The sequence below is a fragment of the Suricata suricatta genome, chromosome 12 (genome assembly GCF_006229205.1).
Source record: "Suricata suricatta isolate VVHF042 chromosome 12, meerkat_22Aug2017_6uvM2_HiC, whole genome shotgun sequence".
In the NCBI taxonomy this organism is placed as follows: Eukaryota; Metazoa; Chordata; class Mammalia; order Carnivora; family Herpestidae; genus Suricata; species Suricata suricatta.
The window spans coordinates 19,608,779-19,632,283 of NC_043711.1; the positions used below are offsets into that span (position 1 = coordinate 19,608,779).

General features: G+C 41.1%; 1 protein-coding gene across 1 annotated transcript in view; it reads left to right on the top strand.

Moving 5' to 3' along the window:
• Positions 1-23,505, top strand: part of DOCK3 (dedicator of cytokinesis 3) — a 351,466-nt gene that overhangs the window by 291,811 nt on the left and 36,150 nt on the right. The window contains exons 26-33 of the mRNA XM_029916016.1: positions 4,390-4,484; positions 6,234-6,309; positions 6,832-6,932; positions 7,193-7,251; positions 9,557-9,705; positions 17,222-17,307; positions 19,665-19,691; positions 19,828-19,923. Of these exons, the coding sequence (XP_029771876.1) occupies positions 4,390-4,484; positions 6,234-6,309; positions 6,832-6,932; positions 7,193-7,251; positions 9,557-9,705; positions 17,222-17,307; positions 19,665-19,691; positions 19,828-19,923 (689 nt within the window). The remainder of the gene's footprint in view (positions 1-4,389; positions 4,485-6,233; positions 6,310-6,831; positions 6,933-7,192; positions 7,252-9,556; positions 9,706-17,221; positions 17,308-19,664; positions 19,692-19,827; positions 19,924-23,505) is intronic.

The window sequence follows — 23,505 nt, forward strand, 5'->3', positions numbered from 1 at the left end:
TGAGAGTGAGAGAATGAGCATGAGTGGGAGAGGGGCAGAGAGAGGGGGACAGAGGATCCAAAGCAGGCTCTGTGCTAACAGCAGCCAGCCAATGTGGGGCTCAGACTCATGAACTGTGAGATCATGACCTGAGCCAAAGTCAGCTACCCAACCGACTGAGCCACCCAGGTGCCCCATTAAAAAGACCTTACCTCTTTTTTTTTTTTTTAATTTTATGTCTTTTATTTACTTTTGAGAGACAGAGAGTGACAGTGCGAGCAGGGGAGGGTCTGAGAGAGAGGGAGACACAGAATCCGAAGCAGGCTCCAGGCTCTGAGCTAGCTGTCAGCACAGAGCCCGATGCGGGGCTCGAACCCACGAAACATGAGATCATGACCTGAGCCAAAGCTGGTGCTTAACCGACTGAGCCACCCAGGAGCCCCCTTACCTCTTTTTAATGTAGGCACTACAGATATAAGTTGTAGCTTCATCCCATAAATTTTGATTTGATGTTTTCATTTTTATTCATCTCAAAGTAGTCCTAGTTTTACTTGTGTTTTATTCTTTAACCTATTGGTTATTTGAGAGTTTGTTATTTAATTCACTTTTTTTTGAAATTTATTTATTTTGAAAGAGAAACAGAGAGAGACAGAGCTAGCGAGCATAGAAGGGAGGAGGGGCAGAGAGTGAATCCCAAGCAGGCTCCACACTGTCAAGCACAGAGCCCAACGTGAGGCTCACACTCACCACTCCATGAGATCATGACCTGAGTGGAAATTAAGAGTCAGATGCTTAACTTACTGAGCCACCCATGCACCCTGTAATACACATATATTTTACTTTCCCAAATTTCCTTCTATTATAGATTTCTAACTCCCTTCTACAGTGGTTGAAGAACATGCTTTATATGATTTCAGTTCTCTTAAATATATTGAAGCTTTTTTAATGGCCTGACGTATGGTCTGTCCTAGAGAAGGGAATGCATGTATCCTCCTATGTGTATCCTGCTATTGTTGGATAGAGTGTCCTATAGATAGATGTCTGTTAGGTCTAGCTAGTCTATAGTATTGTTCAGGATTTATTTTTCCTTGCTGATCTTCTATTTAGCTTCTCTATACATTATTGAAAGTGGTATATTGAAGCCTCCAACTATCATTGTTGAATTGTCTATTTTTCCTTTTAATTCTGTCAGATTTTGCTTCATGTATTCTGGGTTCTGTTTTAAATGCATATATGTTAATAATTAATTCTTTCAAACATATTGGGTCTTTTGTTATTATAAAATTTCCTTTTTTGGTCTCTAATGACAATTTTTGTTAAAGTCTATATTGTTTAATATCAGCATAGCCATACCAGCTCTCTTTTGATTGCCATTTTCATTGAATATATTGTCTGCACTTTTACTGCCAATATATTTATGTCTTTGAATTTAATGTATGTATCATGTAGACCACATATAATTGGATCATGTTTATTTTTTATCCATCTTTCCATCTCTGCCTTTTTTTTAGAATGTTCCATTCATTTACATTTACTGTAATTACCAATAAGTTAAGATGTACATCTGCCATTTTGCTATTTGTTTTATTTCTGCCTGATACCTTCTTTGTCCCTCTTTTCCTCCATTTCTGCCTTTTATGTTAAATAAATATTTTTAGTGTTCCATTTTAATTCCTTCATTATTTCTTTCAGTATATTTTAAAATTATTGTCTTAGTGATTGCCCTGAGAATTACAATTAACATCTTAAAACAATCTACCAAACTCCTTTTCTAGTATACAAAACCTTGCTCCAATAAAACTCCAGTCCTTTCCCCTTTTTGTGCTGTGACTGTCATATAAATTACATATTTATATATTATAATCCCATCAACATAGTTTTATAAATATTGCTTTATGCAGTTGCCTTCTAAATCAAATAAGAAAAGAGTTATGAATTTACATATGTGCTATCTTTTATATTTACCTATATAATCACCTTTCCTAGTGCTTTTTACTTCTTTATATGGATTCAAGTTACTTTTATTTAAGTCTGAGAGACTCCCATTAGTATTTCTTATAGGACAGGTCTACTAATAACAAATTCTCCCAGTTTGTTTTTTACTCTAAGAATGTCTTAATTTTGTCTTCATTTTTGAATGATAGTCTTGCTAGATTTAGGATTCTTGGTTGGTGTTATTTCAGTACTTTGAATATATCATTCCAGTGCCTTCTGGCCTCCATCATATCTGCTGGTAAGTTACCTATTACTGAAAATCATTTGTACATGATAAATTGTTTTTCTCTTGTTGCTTTCAAGATTCTCTTTGTTTTTAGGATTTCGCAGTTTGACTATGATATGCCTGTATGTAGATTTCTTTGGTATTTTCTTATCTGGAGTTCATTGAATTGTTTGGATGTGTAGATTAGAGGGTTTTGTTGTTGTTGTTGTTGTTTCATGAAATTTGGGAAGTTTTTAACCAATATTACTTCAAAAAGTTCTTCAACATCTCCTCCTCTTTTTCTCTCCTCTCTTTCTGACTCTTCTATTATTTGTATGTTTTTACGATTTGTGGTGTCCACAGGTCTCATGCTTTATTTGTTTTTCTTCATTTTTTTTCTTTCTGTTCCTCTGAATAATCTCAGTTGACCTCTCTTTTAAATTTGCTGATTCTTTCTTTTGTCAGTTCAAGCTTCTTTGCTGATGAACTTCACTAGCAAAATTTACATTTTATGTAGGGTTCTATTAAAATCTAAAATTTCTATTTAATGCTTTTAAAATAATTTCTATATATTTTATTAATATTCTCTATTTGGTGAGATATTGTCCTTGTACATTCCTTTAGTTCTTTGCGGGTATTTATACCAGCTGATTTAAAGTCTTTTCCTAGTAAGTTCAGTATTTGAGCTACCCCCGGTAAAGTTTCTCTTGACTTCTTTTTCCTGTGTATGGATCATACTATCATGATTAATTTCATATCTTGTAACTTTTTTGTTGAAAACTGGGCAATTTAAATAAAGTGGCAACCCTGGAAATCAGATCTCACCCCACCCCACATACCAGGGTTTGCTGTTACTGCTTTTTGTTGTTTTGTTATTGTTATTGATATTTCTTTGCTTACTTGTTTAGTGACTCTCCTGGACTAATTCTTTAATGTCTGTATGCTTTGTTGTGTGTAGCCACTGAGGTCTTCATTCAGTTGGCTTAGTGGTCAGCTAACATCTGGACAGAGATTTTCTTAAATGTCTTAAGCCCAAAAGACTTTGATACTTTGCTAAGTGTCTGTATGTGTGTATTAGGGTTCACCTTCAGTGCTCCAGCAGTTTACATTACTCCCTTAGCCTTTTCTTCCTACTTCTCATAGAGCCGAAAAGTCAGCCAGGGTGAGAGATTAGGCTTCTTCAGTCTTCTCTGGGAATATGTATAGCCCTGAACATGTGTGTGGACTTCCAGATTCCCAAGTATATGTCAGTGATTTTCAAAGTCCCTATATATATCTCATTCCTCAGATTTTTCTTTTAACTCTTCTGGCAATTTTTTTACATGCTCTGATATGGTTTCTTTGTGCAGCTGAGATGTTAAATCATTATGGCTGATTTTTTTTCCCCCATTAAATGCCCACAAGTAAAAGGCTCTTCTCACTGAGTAAGCTCTGAATCTGATCAAATAAGCTCTCTAAATGGGGATTTCCTAGGTTACGGCCAGACAGATAGAAAAGTTAGCAATTTTATAGGGATAGCACTTTTCGGGGAGCTCAAATACCATTTTGTCCCTTCTAGTGACTGCTAAGCTGCTGGTTTTCACTACTACCGTGGTTCTGCAGTTGCTTGTTTTCAAGGATACCATGGAGGGAGGAAGAGGAAGGGGATGGGAATGGGACAAATTAAAATGCAACGAAGCCCACTGTTCCTACTGAGATTCAACCATTTTTCTTGAATAACACTCCTTGAGATGTTAGAAATCCTTGCTTAAGCTGTCTTTGCCAGTGTTCTCATTGCTTTCATATAGGAGCACATTTTTGGAGGTCTTCATTCTGCCATTCCTAAAGTGCTTCTCCTGTCAGTGTGTTCTTAGCATTCAAGAAAGCAAATTCTTACCATCAAGGGCCAGAGCCCAAAGAATGAGACCCACAGACCCAGTTGGATACCAGTTCTGATGGGCTGTAACTTTCCTTACACTTTGGGCTTTAGACACAAGGCTCAGTGGGTATAGAGCTGCATGTGTTCTACTCAGTTTAGGTCTGTTCCCATCTGGCCTACATGTCACTCTCATGCAGGCCTTTAAAAGAGAAGTAACTCATAAAGGGAATCAGAATCTAACCCACTAGTTCCACCTGTTCTAATGGTCTAGAGGTCAGGAGAGCCCTGTTGAGGAAATGCATGCTGTAGTGGTAGTGGTGGTGTCTCACATCAGATTTTCCTCCTGGATCAGGAATTCCTGCTGAAGATTTTCTGTGTGTTCCGGAACCTAATGAAGATGAGTGTCTTCCCTCGGGACTGGATGGTGATGAGACTTCTCACAAGCAAGTGAGTGGGGAAGGGCCCTGCACCAGCGTCTACAGAGCTATTCTCAGACTAAGGAGAATGTGTGAGAGAGAGAGAGGCAGAGAGAGAAAGCATGACAGATATAATGGCCAATGCATTGGGGACAGAGAGGACAGGGTAAATGTGAAAAATGTTTGGAGGCACAATTAGCAGGACTTGACCATTTACCATAATTTCAAGAAGAAAACATTAAAGATAGTTCAAAATGGAGGCCTAAGTGCCTGGCAGATGTTGTGATGGTATGGGTAGAAAAGCAATACAAAGAATGTGAAATAATAATACCCAGAGAATAATACCTTCCTCCTTGAGGAAGCCCTGTTCCATGGACCACTGGCCTCTGTTGCTCTCTAGTTCCAGGCAGTATCCCAAGCCCTCCTCTTGATTTGATTTGTGTTGTCTGCCAGACATTGCTTGCCTCCCACAGCTAGTGCTAATTACCCACCCAAGACCTGGCTATCAGGCTTTGACCACTTCTGACTTCAGCCACAGAATTCACTCTTAGACTGCCCCCAGATTGCCTGTTCCATTCATATTTCTAGCCTATGCTTCTAACTGGCAAACCAGGAGAGTGATGCAGGTGGTGAAGTACTGGCTCATCTGGTTTCCCTCCATTCGGGAGAAGGCCACTTGGTTTCCAGTTTCTAGCCCTCTGCCTTCTCCCACTGATTTGCTTTTTATGTTGGCATTACATGTAATGTAGTGACATTATTTGTGTTAGATATTCACAAGGTATCAAGTGGTCTTTCCACTCTGTACCTTTTATGGGGTACTTTTTTCTTTTTTCAAAATTGCAAACATTTTATAGAGAACAGAACAGAAGAATGGTTATAAACAAAGTTGCACATGTATTTCCTCAAATAATGGATTTTCTATTTGACTCTCTCTTCTTTCTCTTAGCTCTACTCAGAGCACTTCATAGTCCTCAGCCCATTCCACAGGAACAACCCCTTCTTTTACACCTTTTACCTTTCAAATTTGTTACCTCCTGTGCTGGTAGACTTGTCTCTCTAAATGCACTGCTTTTGCCTTGCCTCTCTTCTGCACCATAGCCAGGGTGGTCAGCGTTAGACATAAGTTCCTTTGCCAGGCACCTAAGGCCCTCTGTAATCAAACCCTTACCTGCCTGTCCCACTTCATTTCCTCTCTACTTTAACCTGTGCCCTTGACTCCGGCAAGTCAGCCTCCCATTGCTCCTTATATGTGCCCAAGCTAAAATTGAGAGTGATACTCTAGACCAAAGGCTGAAAACAAATGACTTATAGATTTAAAAAAAAAAAAGTATAGTATAACAGTAAGGATTTAATCATTATAAATCCTTATTGTCAAGTAAAGTAATAAGATTATACTCTAAGTTCTCTGGTAGTCATAATATACATTCATTACCTAAAAGTCCTCAAAATACTAGAATCACTCTTTGAACCAGAAGAAATCTTAAAGAACCAACTAACTCCCCCTACCCCTTGGGCTCAGGCAGAAGTTGTACCAAGGTCAAATAATGGCAGAGCCAGGCCTAGAATCCACTGATGTTCTGTGCTGTCCTGCCAACTATGGGGTATTTCTCCGAGACCAGTTTTCTGTGAGATTTCTGCCATCTATTCATTTCCTTCATAGTTATGTCTTATATGAGAGCAAGTTGTACTTAAGATGTTTACTCATAGGTCATAGTTACTAAGCTGTCAGGTGCCATTGTTAATCTTTTAACTCTGCCAATGCCTTGTTCCCTTACTACAGTATTATAGTCACTACTGTCCAGTACCTGTCTTCTGCACTGCACAAGAATTTTACAGAGACAGACTTCGATTTTAAGGTAGGAGCTCCTGAAAGCCATAGCTGTCTTTGTAATAACACTAGGAAGCCAAAAAACAAGCTCATTGTTTTTGTTTCTGTTTTTGTTTTACTTAAGATTAACAACCATTTTATTTTGCTCACAATTTTTCAGGTCAGGTATTTGAGAAGGACTTAGCTAGGTGCTAGATAGATGGCTGGGAGCTGGGGCAGGTTCACTGGGTTTTTGCTGTATTAATATATTCATAGTATTGAACAACTTCCAAGTCGATAATGACTAGGATATGACCCAAAAGTCTCTTTATTGGAGGTGCTGGGAACCAGACATTCAGGAGTAGGCTTTCTAGGCCAGAATCAACACTGTTGGTTTTAAGAGGAATCAAAAAAAAAAAGTTGTTTGCAAAGATACTTACTTATAAAGGAAAAAAACCAAAAGCTTAAAATTGTAAAATGAATTCTGTGCTACATCCATATATTTAGAATCTCTCCTTGCAAGGTTAAGGACTCGGGCTGTCACAAATTTTCTCTTTCTCTGTCTCTCTAGGTGTGGAATTCTTATTTTAGCCTGGCAGTTCTGTTCATAAATCAGCCAAGCCTTCAGCTAGAAATCATCACTTCAGCCAAGAGGAAGAAGATTCTAGATAAGTAAGACATATGTTTCTTATTCACCTCCCTACCACACACCCAGATGGGGTTATGTTTCTATGAGAGCTTCCTCAGAAGTCCACAAGGTTCTCACTGGGTAGCTTTCCAAAGAGCCAAATGTGAGAGTTCAGTTGAGAGCCAAATGAGGTAGTGCTGGGGGAAGCATTAGAGACAGTGCTGAAGTGCTAGCCTTATTGGGTTTATAGCCCGCCTTCCTGAACCTTCTCCCACTGAAAGCTGGATCCTGTTATTATTTCCAGGTATGGGGACATGCGCGTGATGATGGCTTATGAACTGTTCAGCATGTGGCAGAATTTGGGTAGGTCTTTCCTCCCTGTTTTTCCCTTCCACATATTGCATAGCCAAATAAAAAGTGATAAGACTAGTAACTTTCCCCAGGTTTTCTGGATGTTAATTCAGACCAGAGACCTTTACTTATCTTTAACATGTGTAAAGAGATCTCAGCTCTTCTGAGGTTAACGTAACACCTCAGGTGGATGGTACCGCACATGTGCACAGAGCCCTTTTCAGGGAGAATTAGGCTGAGAAACCAGACCCCAGTAACATACATTCACATCCCTTTTTTGAGAACTAAAGTCAAAAGGAGAAGAGTATAAAGGCTCTAAGAATTTATTCCAGCTTAAGAACTGATGCCAGTAAGATCTTCTGTGCTCTTCATGTGCCAGGCCAAGTGTTGCTGACTCAGAAGCATAGATTGTTTTTTATTAAGTTTTTTATTTTAATCCCAATATAGTCAGCATACAGTGTTATATTAGTTACAGGTGTACAATATAATGATTCAGCATTTCTTTACATTGCTCAGTTCTCATCATGATAAGTGCACAGAACCATAGATCTTGGAAATACTCAGCAAGAGCAGCTATTCAGTATTCAATAAATATTGAAACATTTTTGGGTCTCTGGTATTCAGGCCATGCAGATCAGGTTTCTGCTACCATTTGCATGAATATTGCATGCAACAAGGGAATTGCAGCCCCTAGGTGAGACTGATTTTAGCTCCCTTTCTTTCAGCAGCTTCTCTAATACCTAGTGCTTTGGATCTGAAATTGTCAGAGTGTTTGGTTTGCCCTGGTAGACAAGGCACCAGTCATTGCCCTGGTGACTAAGAGAGCCATCCTTTGGTATTATGGGTTTCTAGGGGCCTCTCAAGATGCTAGAGAAGCCATTACCCTGAGAGGCCATTACCCTTCCTAGCTCTTACTATTTTCAACTGAGTTCATGGCTCTGAAGCCTTAGGAATGGTGGCCATAAAGTCTTCCAGTCCTCCTTTAACCATCTCAGTCACCAACCCTGAAGCAGCAAACAAGGTATGAGGCATTCCTGCCAGTGAACACTAGGGTTTCCCTCTGTGTGTGGGGATACATTTCACCAAGCAGGCTTTCAAGCTTCAGTAATCTTACACCCTGCATCCAGACTAGTCTAGGTATAGGTTTTAACCCTGAAGTTGACTCTGAAATTTCAAGGAATACAAGGTGCTAACAAACTGTACCAAATACCAAGATTAGAATATGTAGAATCAGCCTCAGGGCTAATACTTGCCCCTTAGATAGGCTTTCACAATAGATAAAAAAAAAGATGACAAATTTGCCTGATAAAGCCATTCCTGCCTCTACCTTGTGTGTGTGTGTGTGTGTGTGTGTGTGTGTGGCATTTTCTGGTCCTCAAGAACTGATTTTACTTGCCTATCGCAGTCATTACACAGGTTCACAGTTTGTCTCCTTTATAATCTCTGAAAGACTGAAAGTAGAGCTCTGGAAGATGGCTCACTCTGTTGCACCACAATAAGGAAGAGAAAAGTTCTGTCCCACAGTCCTCAGGACTGGCGCTGGCTTCTGGGAACATGCCCCAGAATACAGGCCGGTCACAAGGAAACCTGCATTACCCACTTCCCATGGAAGGGCCTCATAAGAACATTGGGGAATGAGCTGAGCTGGTCTATGTAGATACAGTGCTACCATCAGGAGTGCAATGTGAAGACAAGGGACAGGCTTGGGGAGGAGCTCAGACAGAATCCCTGAGCCATTCTGTCTAAGTAGGGCTGTACAGGAGGCTCCTGCTAACTCAGGAGGAAGCCTTCTGGACAGACATGAGCCCAAGCTGTGAAGAGGCCCATGAACTTCATGCCTCTAGTGGCTGGACCGGGGACTATGAACATCTCCTCACTTAGATGCCTCTGGGCTAGAGGTAGAGACCCCAGGGATAGTGCATTGTGTTTAAGCAGAAATGGATAAATATTCCTTGCTAAATAAATACTGAACAATATGAATCTTTCATAGGTACTCAAATCCAATTCTGCCTAAAGAAGTGAACTCTGTTTCTTGACCTTGGAATGATTTTCAGGTAGTTTGAGGAACCTCCTGTAAATTCTTTGGAAAGGCAATTTATGCCTGTTGAACATTTGTTTTAGCTAGGCTAGGCCAGTTTTATCTATGAATTCTAAAAAGCCAAGAAAAAGAGTATCTCAGAAAGCCATAGGGGAGAGCTTGCTTTGTTCTCAATGCTTCCAGGGCAGATGAAAGTATCTGCTATGGCCACACTTGGGAAACTTGTATAGAAGAAGCAAAGAAAGCACAAACTAATATCTGTTGGGTTTTGTTATTCAGGTGAACATAAGATCCACTTTATTCCTGGAATGATTGGTCCTTTTCTGGGCGTGACACTGGTCCCACAGCCAGAAGTACGGAATATCATGATTCCCATCTTTCATGACATGATGGACTGGGAGCAGAGGAAAAATGGCAACTTCAAACAGGTAAGATGACACCTGCTCCCCTCTGGATGAATCCAGGTGGCCAAACTGTAGTTCCAGTGGGAATGGCTGTAGCTTGCCCATCTTGAATCCTGTTCAAGGGTTTTCCCTTAATTGCTGGCCAGAATTGATTTGCGGATTTTCTTTGTGAAATTAGAAGTCAGAAAAGAATCAGAGGAAAGGAATGAACATAATATAAAGAAATTTTCTGTTCAAGAAGAGAGTGGCTGAGACTGTAATCATCCAATTTCATTCAGGAAAGGCCCTGGGAGCATAGTATCCTTCCTCTCTGGTGTATGGTCCAGACATTTCTAGGGTTAGAGCCAAGATCAGATGGCTCAGGGTAGCCCAGAATTTCATACACTCCTGCACAGAGGGGTGGATCCAGAAGGTATAAGCCCTTAGCTTCTGGTTAGGTCACTCAGGCTGTCCCTCTGTATAAATCCACCACCTATATGGTAGAGGATATGGCCCCTGCCTTTCTATGTGTAGCCCCAAGGAATAGGCCTAGGATCAATAGGGGTCAGTGGTAAGGAAGCTGATTTTAGCTAATAAAAGAAGTAACTTCCTAGCAACAGGAACTGTCCAGTGTAAGCTGGCCTACTTTGGGAGATGGGAAGTTCTTCTTTGCTGGTGATTCTCAAGGAGAAACTCTCAGGAGACCCCTGGGAGAAATTTCTGTATTGGATTGGGGACTACTGTACTAGTTTCCCACTAAGTTCCCTCCTAATCCTTTGACTCTGGGATGAACCAGTGGTCTTATAGTGAGTAGTAATAACAGTGAGGAGCAGACTAGTCAAACAATAATTTTTAAATTATTTTTTATTTATTTATTTTTAAGTTTACAAAGAGCAAAATTTATTCTTTGTGATTTACAGGTTTTTTTTGCTAAACACATAGTCATGTAACCACCACCACAGTCAAGATTTTTGAAATTCCTAAGAATTCCATCATGCTACCTTTTTGTAGTCAAACCTTCCCCCTACCATTAACCTATGACAATCTATTGTCCATCACTGTAGGTGTGCCTTTTCCAGAATGTCATTTGAATGGAATAATGTAGAATGTAGCCTTTTGAGTCTGGCTTCTTTCACTCAGCATACTACCACCAAGAGGTCCATCCATGTTGTTGCACATATCAATTTTTCTATTGCTGAGTGGTATTCCATTGCAGTTATTCATCATTTGAAAGACCTTAGCATTATTCCACTTTTTGTTGATTATAAAGCCCATAAAAAAATTCCTTTACAGGTTTTTTAAATTTTTTAACGTTTATTTATTTTTGAGAGAGAGCAAGAGACAGAGTATGAGCAGGGGAGGGGCAGAGAGAGAGAAGACACAGAATCTGAAGCAGGCTACAGGCTCTGAGCTGTCAGCACAGAGCCCAATGTGAAGCTTGAACCCACAAACCACAAGATCATGACCTGAACCAAAGTCGGACACTTAACTGATTGAGCTACCCAGGCACCCCTACAGGTTTTTGTATGAATATAAACTTTGACTTTTCTTAGGTAAATATCTAGGAATAGGGTTGTTGGCTATGGTGGTAAATGTATGTTTAACTTTATAAGATGCTATCACATTTTATTCCCAAGTGGCTATATTATTTTGAAGTCCCAGCAGCATTGTATGAGAGTTTTAGTTGACCTATATGCTCACCAGAATTTGATATTATCTCTTCGTGTGTGTATTTTTGGCCATTCTAATAGGTACATAGTTGTATATCTTGGTGGTTTTAATTTTCATTTCTTTAATGATGTTGAGCATCTTTTAGTGTGTTTACCATATTTATATCTTCTTTGGTGAAATGGTTATTCAAAGCTTGTGTTCATTTTAATTGGGTTCTTTGTTTTCCTATTGTTGAATTTTGAGGGTTCTTTATGTATTCTAGATGTAAGTCCTTTGTTGAATATATGATTTACAAATACTTACTCCCAGTCTTTAGCTTGTCTTCTCATTTACAGTAGTATCTTTCACAGAACAAAAATTTTTAATTCTAATGCAACTCATTTTATCAATGGTTTTCTTCTGTAGCTCATGCTTTTGGGATCATATCTGAGAACTCTTTGCCCAAAACCATGAAATTTTTTCTCCTGTGTTTCCTCAAGAGGTTTTATAATTTTATATTTAGATCTGTTACCTATTTTGAGGTAACCTTTGTATAAGATGTGAAATATGGGCCAAGACTTTTTTTTTTCCTTTTCACACATGGATATCCAGCACCTTTTGTTGAAAGAAAAACTATTCTTTGTCAAAAATCAGCTCACCATATGTGTACAGTTCTCTTTCTGGACTCACTAGTCTTTCCACCGATCTATGTCTTATCTTTTACCATTACCACACAGTCTTGATTATGATAGCTTTATAGTTAGTCTTAAAATCAAATTTTTTTTCAGTATTATCTTAGCTATTCCACTTCCTTTTCTTTTAAGTCTCAGAATTAACATGTCAATATCCACAGAAATTACTGCTGAGATTTTTATTGAGATTGCATTATAATCTGTAGATCAAATTGGAAAGAATTGATATCTTAGTAATACTTAATCATACTTCTAGTCAATGAAGGCAACATATCTCTCCATTTTCTAGGTATTCTTTTTTTTCATTAATATTTTATAGTTTCAGCATGCAGATTTGTACATGTTGTTAGATTTATATGTTAAGCATTTCCTGGTTTTGGTGCAATTATAAATTATTCTGATTTTTAAATTTTATTTTCCAGTTTGTTGCTAGTACATAGAAATATAATTGTTTTGTATATTAATATTATATCATGCACCCTTGCTAAACTTACTTATTAGTTGTAGAAGGTTTTTGGAGATTCCTTGGGATTTTCTATAGTTAATCCCATGATTTACAAATAGAGAGAGTTTTATTTCTTTTTTTCTAATCTGTATGCCCCTTATTTTTTTCTTACCTCATTGCACTGACTGGGACCTCTGGTCTGGTGTTAAATAAGAGCGATGAGAGTGGACATCCTTGCTTTGCTCTTAATCTTCAGGGAAAGCATTTGGTGTTTCACAGTTAAGTATGATGCTGGCTAGTTCTAGGTTTTATATAGATGCTCTTTATCATGGATAAATAGTATTTAATGTAAGAATCCATTTTTGGAGTGTGCAGCTCAGATGCCTTCATTTCAGAAAATAATAACTTCAAAGAGAAAAGAATTTAATTTTCTGTGTTGTCACAACCTTCTAAACTGTGCAAAAAGCACACCTGCCTGAGGAGAGAACCTCGTTACTGAGAAGCAGATGATATTGCAGAACTGTACCATGGGTCACTGAATCTGTTAAAAGAGGGGCTAGGCTGCATTCCAGCATTACTATCTGAGAATAAAGAAGGATAACTTTGTGGAAAACTAAGTTGGAACTCATTTGTCCCACACTTCAAGACTCCGCTGTTAAGCTGTGTTCTTTCCCTCATTAAGGCTATCATGGGGCTCCTGGGCAGCTCAGTCGGTTAAGTGTCTGACTCTTTATTTCAGCTCATGTGATGATCTCAGTTTGTGGGATTGAGCCCCGTGCCAGGCTTCACACTGATAGCACGGAGCCTGCTTGGAATTCTCTCTTACCCTCTCTCCCTGCCCCTCCCTCACACATGTGCTCCCTCACTCGCACGCTCTCTCTCTCTCTCACTCTCACTCAAAATAAATAAACTTTTTTTAAAAAGACCAAAAATAAAATAAAATAAAAATAAAAAATAAAAAAGACTATCATGAATAACTGATATTGAGCAAGCCATGATATCAAGCAAACCTTCCTTAATTAGGTTCTTACACCACCACTTCTCACAACTCTGCTGTCCGTTGATGTCTCAGACTGCAGCCCACCCTTTCTGTGTTCCCCATCCCAAACACTGACCATGCTGGCTTGTGTCAGCTGTTACCCCTGCCTCCTCTACCAGGTGATGAGCTAGCTGATAGGCACCAGAGATGTTTCTTGTGCTTTATTCCTTAGAACCCTACATAGTCTCTGAGACATGCTAGATTCAAGGAGACGAAAATCCTGGTGCAGCCGCTCTGGAAAACAGTGTGGAGGTTCCTCAAAAAACTATCCATAGAAATCCCCTATGACCCAGCAATAGCACTGCTAGGGGAGGGACAGAGAGAGAGGGAGACACAGAACCTGAAGCAGGCTCCAGGCTCTGAGCTATCAGCACAGACCCCGATGCGGGGCTCAAACCCACAAACCATAATCTGAGCCAAAGTTGGATGCTTAACTGACTGAGCCACCCAGATGCCCCATGACACAATATATTTGAAGAACTTAGCATTTCATTTAACTTAAAGACATTGGTTTTGCATACATTGATCTTCTCCATTACCTGTTTTGGATTTCTCGGTTTCTCCTGATAACTTCTTCCTTTATCAGCACTACAGAGGGTGAGGGCGTAATATCCCCATATCCTTCCATCACCAGTTCTTTTGCCTAATACAAAAGTTCTAACATTTGAACAGGCATCACAACAACCAGGAGGGCTTGTTGAAGATTTATTCTCCTGTTCCCAAGTTTCTGATCCACTGGGAGCCTGAGAGTCTTCATTTCTTATGACATCCCTGATGACTGATACTGCTGGCCCAGGGGCCCATTTTGAGAAGTTGAGGGAACTACTACACCCATGTTTACCCAGTTATACTCCCTGCTGCTCCAGGTTGCCTTCCCCTACTTTGCCCTGTCCTGGAAAACACAATCTACCTGTACCTGCACGTCTGAAGAGAGACCCCTTGTTACAAACAGACCCTTCTTCCCCTGGGAGGCTTGTGGGCCACTGACTGACCCAGTAACAAAAGACAAGATTCGAACTGAGAATGAGACACCTTGGCCTCTGGGCCTGGCTCTACCTGACTTGACATGACCCCAGGCAAGTAAGTCCCTGCTGAAGTCTCTTCTCCACTCAGAGAAAGACATAGCATCGATCCCTAAGAACCCCTGGTCTTAGGGGTTCTTAGAAAGATTTTCTTTCTCTGAAATGCATATTCAAGCGGCTGACTCATCAGGCCAAACATAAATGTGTGACAGTCTCCATGGAGCAGACCAGTATAAACATAGCAGCATTTATTCATCCTTTCTCATTTTCTGATGAAGGGGTTTCAGAAATCATAATTGCCTTCAATGAATTTCCTCTTTCAATTATTTTTTTATTACTTCATTGCCTTAGGACTCTTTGGCCCTGTGTGAAATAAAAAAAAATGCTTCTGTTATAGCTCATCATTAAAAGTAACCATGCCTTTCTGTTTATACGAAGTATTTACATAAATACCACAATACCACATTTATTTTTTAATATGATTTATTGTCAAATTAGTTAACACACAGTGTATACAGTGTACTCTTGGCTTCAGGAGTAGGTTTCCATGATTCATCACTTACATACAACACCCAGTGCTCATCCCAAGTGCCCTCTTCAATGCTCATCACCCATTTCTCCTACCCCCATCAACCCTCAGCTTGTTCTCTGTATTTAAGAATCTCTCATGAGTTGCCTCCCTCTCTGTTTGTAACTATTTTTTCCTCCCTTCCATCATGGTCTTCTGTTAAGTTTCTCAAATTCTGCACATGAGTGAAATATGAGATCTGTCTTTCTCTGACTTACTTTCTCCTATTTCACTTAGCAGTTCCATCCATGTTGTTGCAAATGGCAAGATTTCATTCTTTTTCATCACCAAGTATTCCATTGTATATATAAACCAAATTTTCTTTATCCATTCATCAGTTGATGGACATTTGAGTTCTTTCCATAATTTGGCTATTGTTGATAGCACTGCTATAAATATTAGGGTGCATGGACCCCTATGAATCAATCCCCTGCATCCTTTGGATAAATTCCCACTAGTGCTATTGCTGGGTAATAGTGTAATTCTATTTTTAATTTTTTGAGGAAACGCCACACTTTTCCAGAGTGGCTGCAGCAGTTTGCATTCTCACCAACAGTGCAAGAGGGTTCCCCTTTCTCCACATCCTCACCAACATCTGTTGTTAACTGAGTTAATTTTAGCCACTCTGACTGGTGTGAGGTGCCATAATACCACATTAAAATTTTTTTAATGTTTATTTATTTTTGAGAGAGAGATAATGTGAGTGGGGAAGGGGCAGAGAGAGGGAGACACAGAATCAGAAGCAGGCTCCAGGTTCTGAGTTGTCAGCTCAGAGCCCAACACGGGGCTCGAACCCCGAACTGTGAGATCATGACCTGAGCCAAAGTCAGATGCTTAACCGAATGAGCCACCCAGATGGACCTTTGTTTTTTTTTTAATTTTTGATGTTTATTTACTTTTGAGAGAGAGAGAGAGAGACAGAGTGTAAGCAGGGGCGGGACAGAGAAAGATGGAGACACAGAAGCCAAAGCAGGGTCCAGGCTCTGAGCTGTCAGCACAGAGCCTGATGCAGTGCTCGAACTCATAAGCAGTGAGATCATGACCTGAGCTGAAGTCAGACTCTCAACCAACTGAGCCACCAGGTGCCCCCAGTACCACATTTTAAAGGCTAATAAGGGGTTTGAAAGACTTTTATCTCACATCAATTACAACTAATTTCTCATTTCAGAGTAAATCCAGCGAGGCTTATTAGAAGTGGCTGAGCACTGCTGAACACTTTGCATATCAGTTGGATGAGAACAAGTATAGTATTGCCCCTCATGGTTAAGGAGCTTGAGGGAACTTCAGTAATCATTCTTGCTTTTGGTTCACCACACTATTAGTTTCAAAGGTGATTAAGAATTTTAAAGAAACCGAAGAACTGGGGGATCAGCAGAGTGTACTAACTTCCACATTTGCCAATAAAGGACATTTTGTAAAAAGTAACTATAAAACACTATCACCATCATTTCATAAGTGATTTGGGAATTTTAACAGCATATAAGTTAGAAATACTTCTCAAAATAAAATACAGTTTCTGAATCAAAAAAAAAAAAAGGAATCCAGTAACAAATGCAGGGGCCCGAGTGATGAGGCAATGGTGAGGCAGCAGCCCCAAGGGTTCTAGGTCCTCTGGGGACAAACAGAGGAGCTTTTTCTCCTGAAGAAGAATCTCTGAGAGAAATACTCAGACCTTGCTAAACTCAGAATCATGTCAGCCATTCGAGTAAGAACTAGCACTGCAGCAAGCTTCCTTTGTGACTGGCTGACTAGAGGGTAAAGTTCTAACTAAACATATTTTACTCACACAAATTTTTTTGAATGAACGTTTTTTTTAAGAAAGAAAAACACTTGACCTCTTTTGTATCCAAAATACTTTCCTTTCCAGAGAATCCTTGCCTTTTGCCCCTAGACTGATAAAAGAATATAGGAGGTGTGTAAATTCCAACTTTAATTTAAACCACTGGAGTGGGGAGCCTTCCTAGTGAAAGGAGGCATGGTGGTTTCTTGGTGCTGTAGATGAGGTCCTGCCTTCCCCTGGATTTATTTGGTACAAGGAAAAAATTAGGAAGCAGTCCCCCAACATTCTCACCTGTGATAGGAGCTAGATTTCCCATTCTTCCTCTGAGGTCAGCTTGGGTTCACGAAGTCTCTGCTTCCCTCTAGGTGGAGGCCGAGCTGATTGACAAGCTGGACAGCATGGTGTCAGAAGGGAAAGGTGACGAGAGTTACAGGGAGCTCTTCGGCCTGCTGTAAGCTGCTTCAGCCCCAGGCACCCCACATTGGGAGAGGGGAATGAAGTGGGCTGATGAGGGGTGAGGGTACAACCCATGCTGGGTGGGCTTCAGAGGGTGGGTATCAGGAGACACCTAGGTTGTTCCTAGTCAATAGGAAGGTGGCATTATGGCAGCAAGCTCTCTCAGGGATTGCCATAGTTAACTAAAGAGGTAGAGACAGGTGGTAACTCTTAGATTTGCTGATAGGAGAAGGGTCTTCATATGTCTTCATAGCATGCACTGTTTCCAGTTGGGCAAACAGCCCATGGGGACTCTGAGGACTCAGTGCTAGCATTTCTTAGAGGAAAAAAGTTAAATCCTTGCTTCATAAAATGGTACAATCACCTTGGGAAAAAACTATCATGGATCTTGTGACTTTAACAAGTTGTGCCCACTCTCCAGGTCGGTTTCCCGGTTTGTGAAACAGGATGTTTGTACTGAATGACGTCAGGGATTTTCCCAGGTCCACCATTTGTAGCTCCTATCTTGAATTGATGGAGGCCAAAAGACCTTACATTTCTTTGCCACAGGGCTAAGTCCAAAGGACGACTCAGAAGATAGTGATGCTGGATATTTTATCTTCCAAAAAAAAAATCTTAAGATTTTTACAGCTCTAGAGTTCCCTTCCATCTCACTCATTATGTCCAACTTTAATATTTTCTTTGTTTTAGTGTCATTTTGAAGATAAGCCTACAACATATATTTCCAATAATAATACTGTACATTTGCTTAGAACTTTACAGTGTACAAATGTGTTGATATTTCTTACTTAATCCTCACAACACACCTGTGAAGTAGGCAGGGCAGAAATTATCTTCATGAATAAAGGTGATGAAACTGAGATTAGGAAAGTGTTAGCATGCCCTCGGTTGAATGACCAGTGAGAAGCAGCTCTGGGGGGAGGACTAAGATCTTCCAGTTTCAAGAAAGGGGAATCTTTCTGCTATATCCTGCCCACTGTGTTCCTTGATGAGTCACACAATAAAATGTAAATTTATTTGAAATTTAAATAATTATAGTTTGTGTAAATGAATCCATAATTTAGTATTTTGCTTTTAGCTGAAGATATTTCTAGTTGTGGGAATAATGCAGAGAAATCTCTTCCTAAGTCACTAACAGATGATCTGAATACAAAGGAAAAACCACAGAAATAACTTGTACCTATTAATTACCTGACCAAATAATGTTTCACAAACTCTTCTAAATCATGTTTGAGAACTGAAAGCTGCTGAGAACCATGGAGCAGCATTTCCCAATTTGTGTTTTGGGATGCTGGTGGGGGAAGTAAGTGGATCAGTTGGGAAAAGATCAATTAAACAAAACTGAACAGGCCTCTATTACAGAACTTCTCAAAGCCTTAAACAGGCAAAGAGATGTGAAATATCTCTGATGGGAGTGTGTAGTGACCAGCATTTCCTAGGCTTGTTTGCTCACAAAACACCTTTCTCAGTCCTCCAGGACAGCAGAGCTCTAGAGGTAGAATAGTTTGGGAAATACTGACACAATGGCTTCATCCACACAGCTCAGAGGCCAAAGCAACGGGGCTGCCTTCTCCCTGTATTAACATAGTCACATGGGAAACCCTCACTTTCCCAGAAGCCTCAGCTCAGGCCCTATACTCTGTGTGGGGAAGATGGTCGGCATCATGGCAGCATTAACAGCAGCTAGGTTGTGAGTGGGAGACCCCAGTGCTGGGCCTCTAACTGGGTATGCCACTCCAGGTGACTTTCATGACTTTTAGTGAATGAGGGACAGTGTAGAAAGGAATCCGGAATGAGACCTAGACCTGGGCTCATCACTAGAGTAAGCAGAGAGTCCAGGTCATCATCCCCTAGGAGACATCTGTGGGAAGGCAAAGAAACCAGAGGCTACCTTGAGGTGCCAGGAGCATGAGCTGACAAATGAGAAAACAACCTGGGCCTTGAGCTCTTGGCTCTGGCAATTTTCACTTGGAAGCATCCCCTGACAGCAGAGATGACCAGGTGTAACTCCTTGACTCGCTCACTGCCCTTCATACTGGGCCCTTAAGACTAGTCAGAACCTTTTCCTTGGTTTACGGGAAAAGTTTAGTTTGTATGTTTGCTGAGGATGCCTCTAAGCGGTGATGGAGGTAGTTGGCCAACTGCAAAACCGGATCTATCCTCAGTGGGCTCTTATTCAGCTGCTATTTCAGAACAAACCCCATAGCATACACCTAAAGGGCTGGGGCTTTAAAACCCCTTCCTCAGTTCAGTGGCATCCTTAGGAACTTAAACAGGAAAATAGAAAATATGCTCATCTGTTCCTGCCAGTTCAGTAATCACCTTGTCTTTGCTTTCTGCTGCATGGAGTAGAACCCAGCTGTTTGGGCCCTACCCCAGGTAAGACTGTAGTGTGGTAAGTCTGCTGTCTCCAGATCCGTCACAGGCTCCACAGGCTCTGGGACCTCACGTTTGTTCCCAGGGAAGGCTCATGAATTGCATATTGTGTTTGTTTCCCCCACTCTCCCACCAATAGCCTACTGGAGAAGGTTGAACAGGAAACATGGCGTGAAACCGGCATTTCCTTTGTGACCTCAGTCACCCGCCTCATGGAACGCCTTCTTGACTACAGGTATCTTCTCAGGCACCTACCTATCTGACGTCTTCTCTGATCAGGATACTTGCCTCAGCAAGGACATCCTCTGACCTTAAAATTAAGACCATGTGGTCTTCAGGAGGAGGACTCTTCTGGCTTGGGGTGCCATCATAGGTCATTGGGAATCTAGTGATGGCCAAGGAGATAGAGGGAAAGAGTCCTCTTCCAAGGTTAGAGGGCCCTGGGAAAGAGTCCTCTTCCAGGACTTCCTGGGATCCCCCCTGATATGTGGGCACATATATCCAGGAGGCATCCCAGGGACATGCAGCTTTCCATCCAGAAAGGTCAAAGCTCAGAGCAATGCAGAGAACAACTGTAGGTCCTTTGTACTGCATTCCTGAGAGCCATTTGGCAGATGGGCAGGGAAAATATCACCTGGTACAGAAGTGTGACACATTAAGACTTCCGGTTGGTTTTTCCAGGTCCTGGGGAAATCATGTCTTCGTTCTTTGCCTAAAGTATTTTTTTTCTGTTCCTTGGTCCTGGTCATGAACAGATTAGAAGAAGCAGGCTGTGAGCTCAGAGATCTTTATGCTATGTTCAGCCTGAGGGTTCATGTAAAATTAGTTTTTTCATGAAACCTCGCCTTCTGTCATGTCATGGCTTTTTAATTACTCCAGAAGGGGCAATGAAGCCATCAATTCAGGCTTAATTATTCTCCTAGCAGAGTTCATGTGGTAGCTAAGGGTACCTTTTGGGAGCCTAGAGGGAGGTGATAGGGAATGAGGAAGAATGACGGAGGAAACTTATCCCCAAGCAATAGCTGTCTCCTTTGTGCTACAAGACATATAAATGCCAAGAGAGAGCACTTCCAACCTATGCATCAGGAAATGAGGGAGTTTAGACCACCTCCAGTTGCTGCTGAAAAGAAGGTACTCCTATGCCAAGACTTCTGAGAACACTCAGGTGTCCAGTGTACCAGCTGGACATGGAAATGAAATTCCTGAGAACTGGGCTCCCATCTTATGCATCACCTCTTCCTGTAGCACAGTTGTGCTTGTGTGAGTTTCATACCATTTTTCCTGGGCCTTATGAGTTCACAAGTGGCCTTTTGGGGTCCCCTTTTAGAATAGTGGACCCCTTTGTTAATGCCATATCCCCAACCTCTTCTGTACCTGCCATCAGATAGGGAAGAAGGATGGACAAAACTCTATACCTTCCCCTCCCTAAAACATTTACTAAAAGTTAGCTCTATTCACTGTGGCCTACCAGAGAGAGCTGAAATTAATTTCTTAGCCTAGTTCTAGCTGCCTACTTGATTTTTGTATCTTCCCTGTACAAACAAGTCAACTCATGGCCAAACCCAATTTCATTTGCTTCCATTTCTAGTCTCAAGAATGGGTTACTAAAAAACAAAGTTCATACTCTTTCACATGGCAGCAAAGCCCCTTCATAAACTGGCCTTTGCCCACTCCTCCAGTCCTGTTCCTTGACAGTCCCCAGTACCCATGTGCACACCCTAACCTCCAAGTGTTGCTCTTTGTTAACACTAAAGAAAACACCATAATGTTTATCATGGTTCTTATCTATTAAAAATAGACCATTCAAGTTTGTGCTTTATAAGCATTATCTCTAATCCCATAAGCAGCTGTGAAAGTTATCCCTGTTTTTATCAGTGAAGAAACACCAATTATGGGAAGTACCATTGCTGGGATTTGAACCCACATCTGACTCAAGAGCCATTCCCTACCCCTTCATCCATGTTGTCACCACTCACATCCTTTTCTTCAGGCTTCTCTACATGCTATGTCCTCCCAACATGGCCTTCCTACCAAGCACCATCAAGAAGGCTTTCCCAGATAAGAGCTTACCTGGATCTCTGTATACACTTTTTTCAAAGCATCAGTCACCTTGTGTGGTGAATATCTGTCACCTTTCTGACTCATTCAACTGAAGAGAGAAGCCCCTTGAGGACAAGGACCTTGTCGTTATCTCCCTGGTCCCCTGCATGGAGCCTTGATGGTCCTCTGGCAGGTGTATATATTGACCGATTGGAAGACCATGCAGGAACCAAAGAAGTCTCTTTTACCCCAGTGCAGTTTAGTGCAACAAGAACCTACTAAGAAAATGTTGACAGGTGTATATATATACATTGATTAGGCAAATAATTAATAGGTTATACTCCAGAATGACCTGAACCTAGAGTGTGAAACTCGGTTTTAGACTAGCATGAACTGTAGGTACTCAGAGGAGTACCTCTTCAACTTTTGTGTGAATGATACTGTGTGTCAGATATAAAGATGCTCACTGGTGGCACCTATATTTCTCAGGTTAAGAAGCAGAGCCCTGTGGGGTGGGGGGAGTGGTTCTTAGTGCCCTGGAACATACAGGGACAGGGCTAGGGTTTCCAAGCCCTTGGAACTTTAAGTGGAACCTCCACCTGGAAGAGGAACTGGAGGTTATGGAGCCTTCATTTTTCAGGCCTCTCCAGTTGTGCTAAGGGCTGCTGGGCCCTGGTCTAGGTCACCATAAGCCCAATACTCACAACCAGTTGCTTCAGAAATCTTTTTAGGAGAGTCTTCCCTATTCATCCTCCAGAGAAATAGTAGGGGAAAGCAATGGCTGCACCCAAGTCAGAGGCTTTAAAAGGTGTCCTCTCTGTTGAGTAGCCGCACAGAAGTGATGCACAGCCACACAGAAGAGAAGAGGCATCTGTTAGCAGTGTATGGGAGAGGCAGTCATAGAACACAAAGGTGTGGAGGGAATTCCCCTGCCATCAGAGGGTTGAGGATAGTACTTTCCTGTTTAATTGACTTGGCAATGAAGTTCTAGTTCTGGCCAAAAAGAAGTTGATGCCTGGTAAGTGTTTCAGACGCTTTCTAGAAAAAAAAGAAAAAAAAAAACATTAAATGCCAAAGTAGCTAGTTGAGACCTCACTGGTCTCTATGGGGCTGACTTATTGGAGAAACAGATGCCTCCCACCACTTCATATATTGCTTGTAACTAGTTGGCCAGCTAGTCCACCTCTTAAAAAGTCACAGCACTTTCCTTCCCCTACTAGCACTAAAAGATAGGTTCTGCAGTGGCCTGTTCAGGACCCTCATGTCTGACTACAGAGGAACCAAATGCCTTATGGCTGATAGGGAACCCAAAAAGGAGGAGGACCTTGGTTCCAAATCCCACAGAGCTGCCACCTCTGATAGTAGCCCTCCATAGAAGGGAGGATACTTGGCTCTGCAAAATATCATGAGAGTTGTGTGGATCTCTCAGTATTTCTTTCTTTCAAAGAAGTTACCCTCTGTGAGCTGGATTGCAACTGGGAAGGTGGGGATAACTGAGTTTGTCACACAATCACCCAGAGGTTCAGTGACTTAGACTACGGCTCCTGACTCCCAGCTGTGATGTTCCTGACTGGACCCCATGCATGTTAGTAGAGCAAAGCCCAGATACTCTCTCCACCTGATCTTAGTGGTCCAAAAACCCACTTATGCTGCCTTTCCCTAACACACAGCTACACAAGGAACTGTATCTATATGCCAGAGCACTGTGGGGTGCCATAGAAGGAAACACAACAAACATATGGAACTCTGGCTGGCTGTGTGTAGAGGAGGCTTCTTG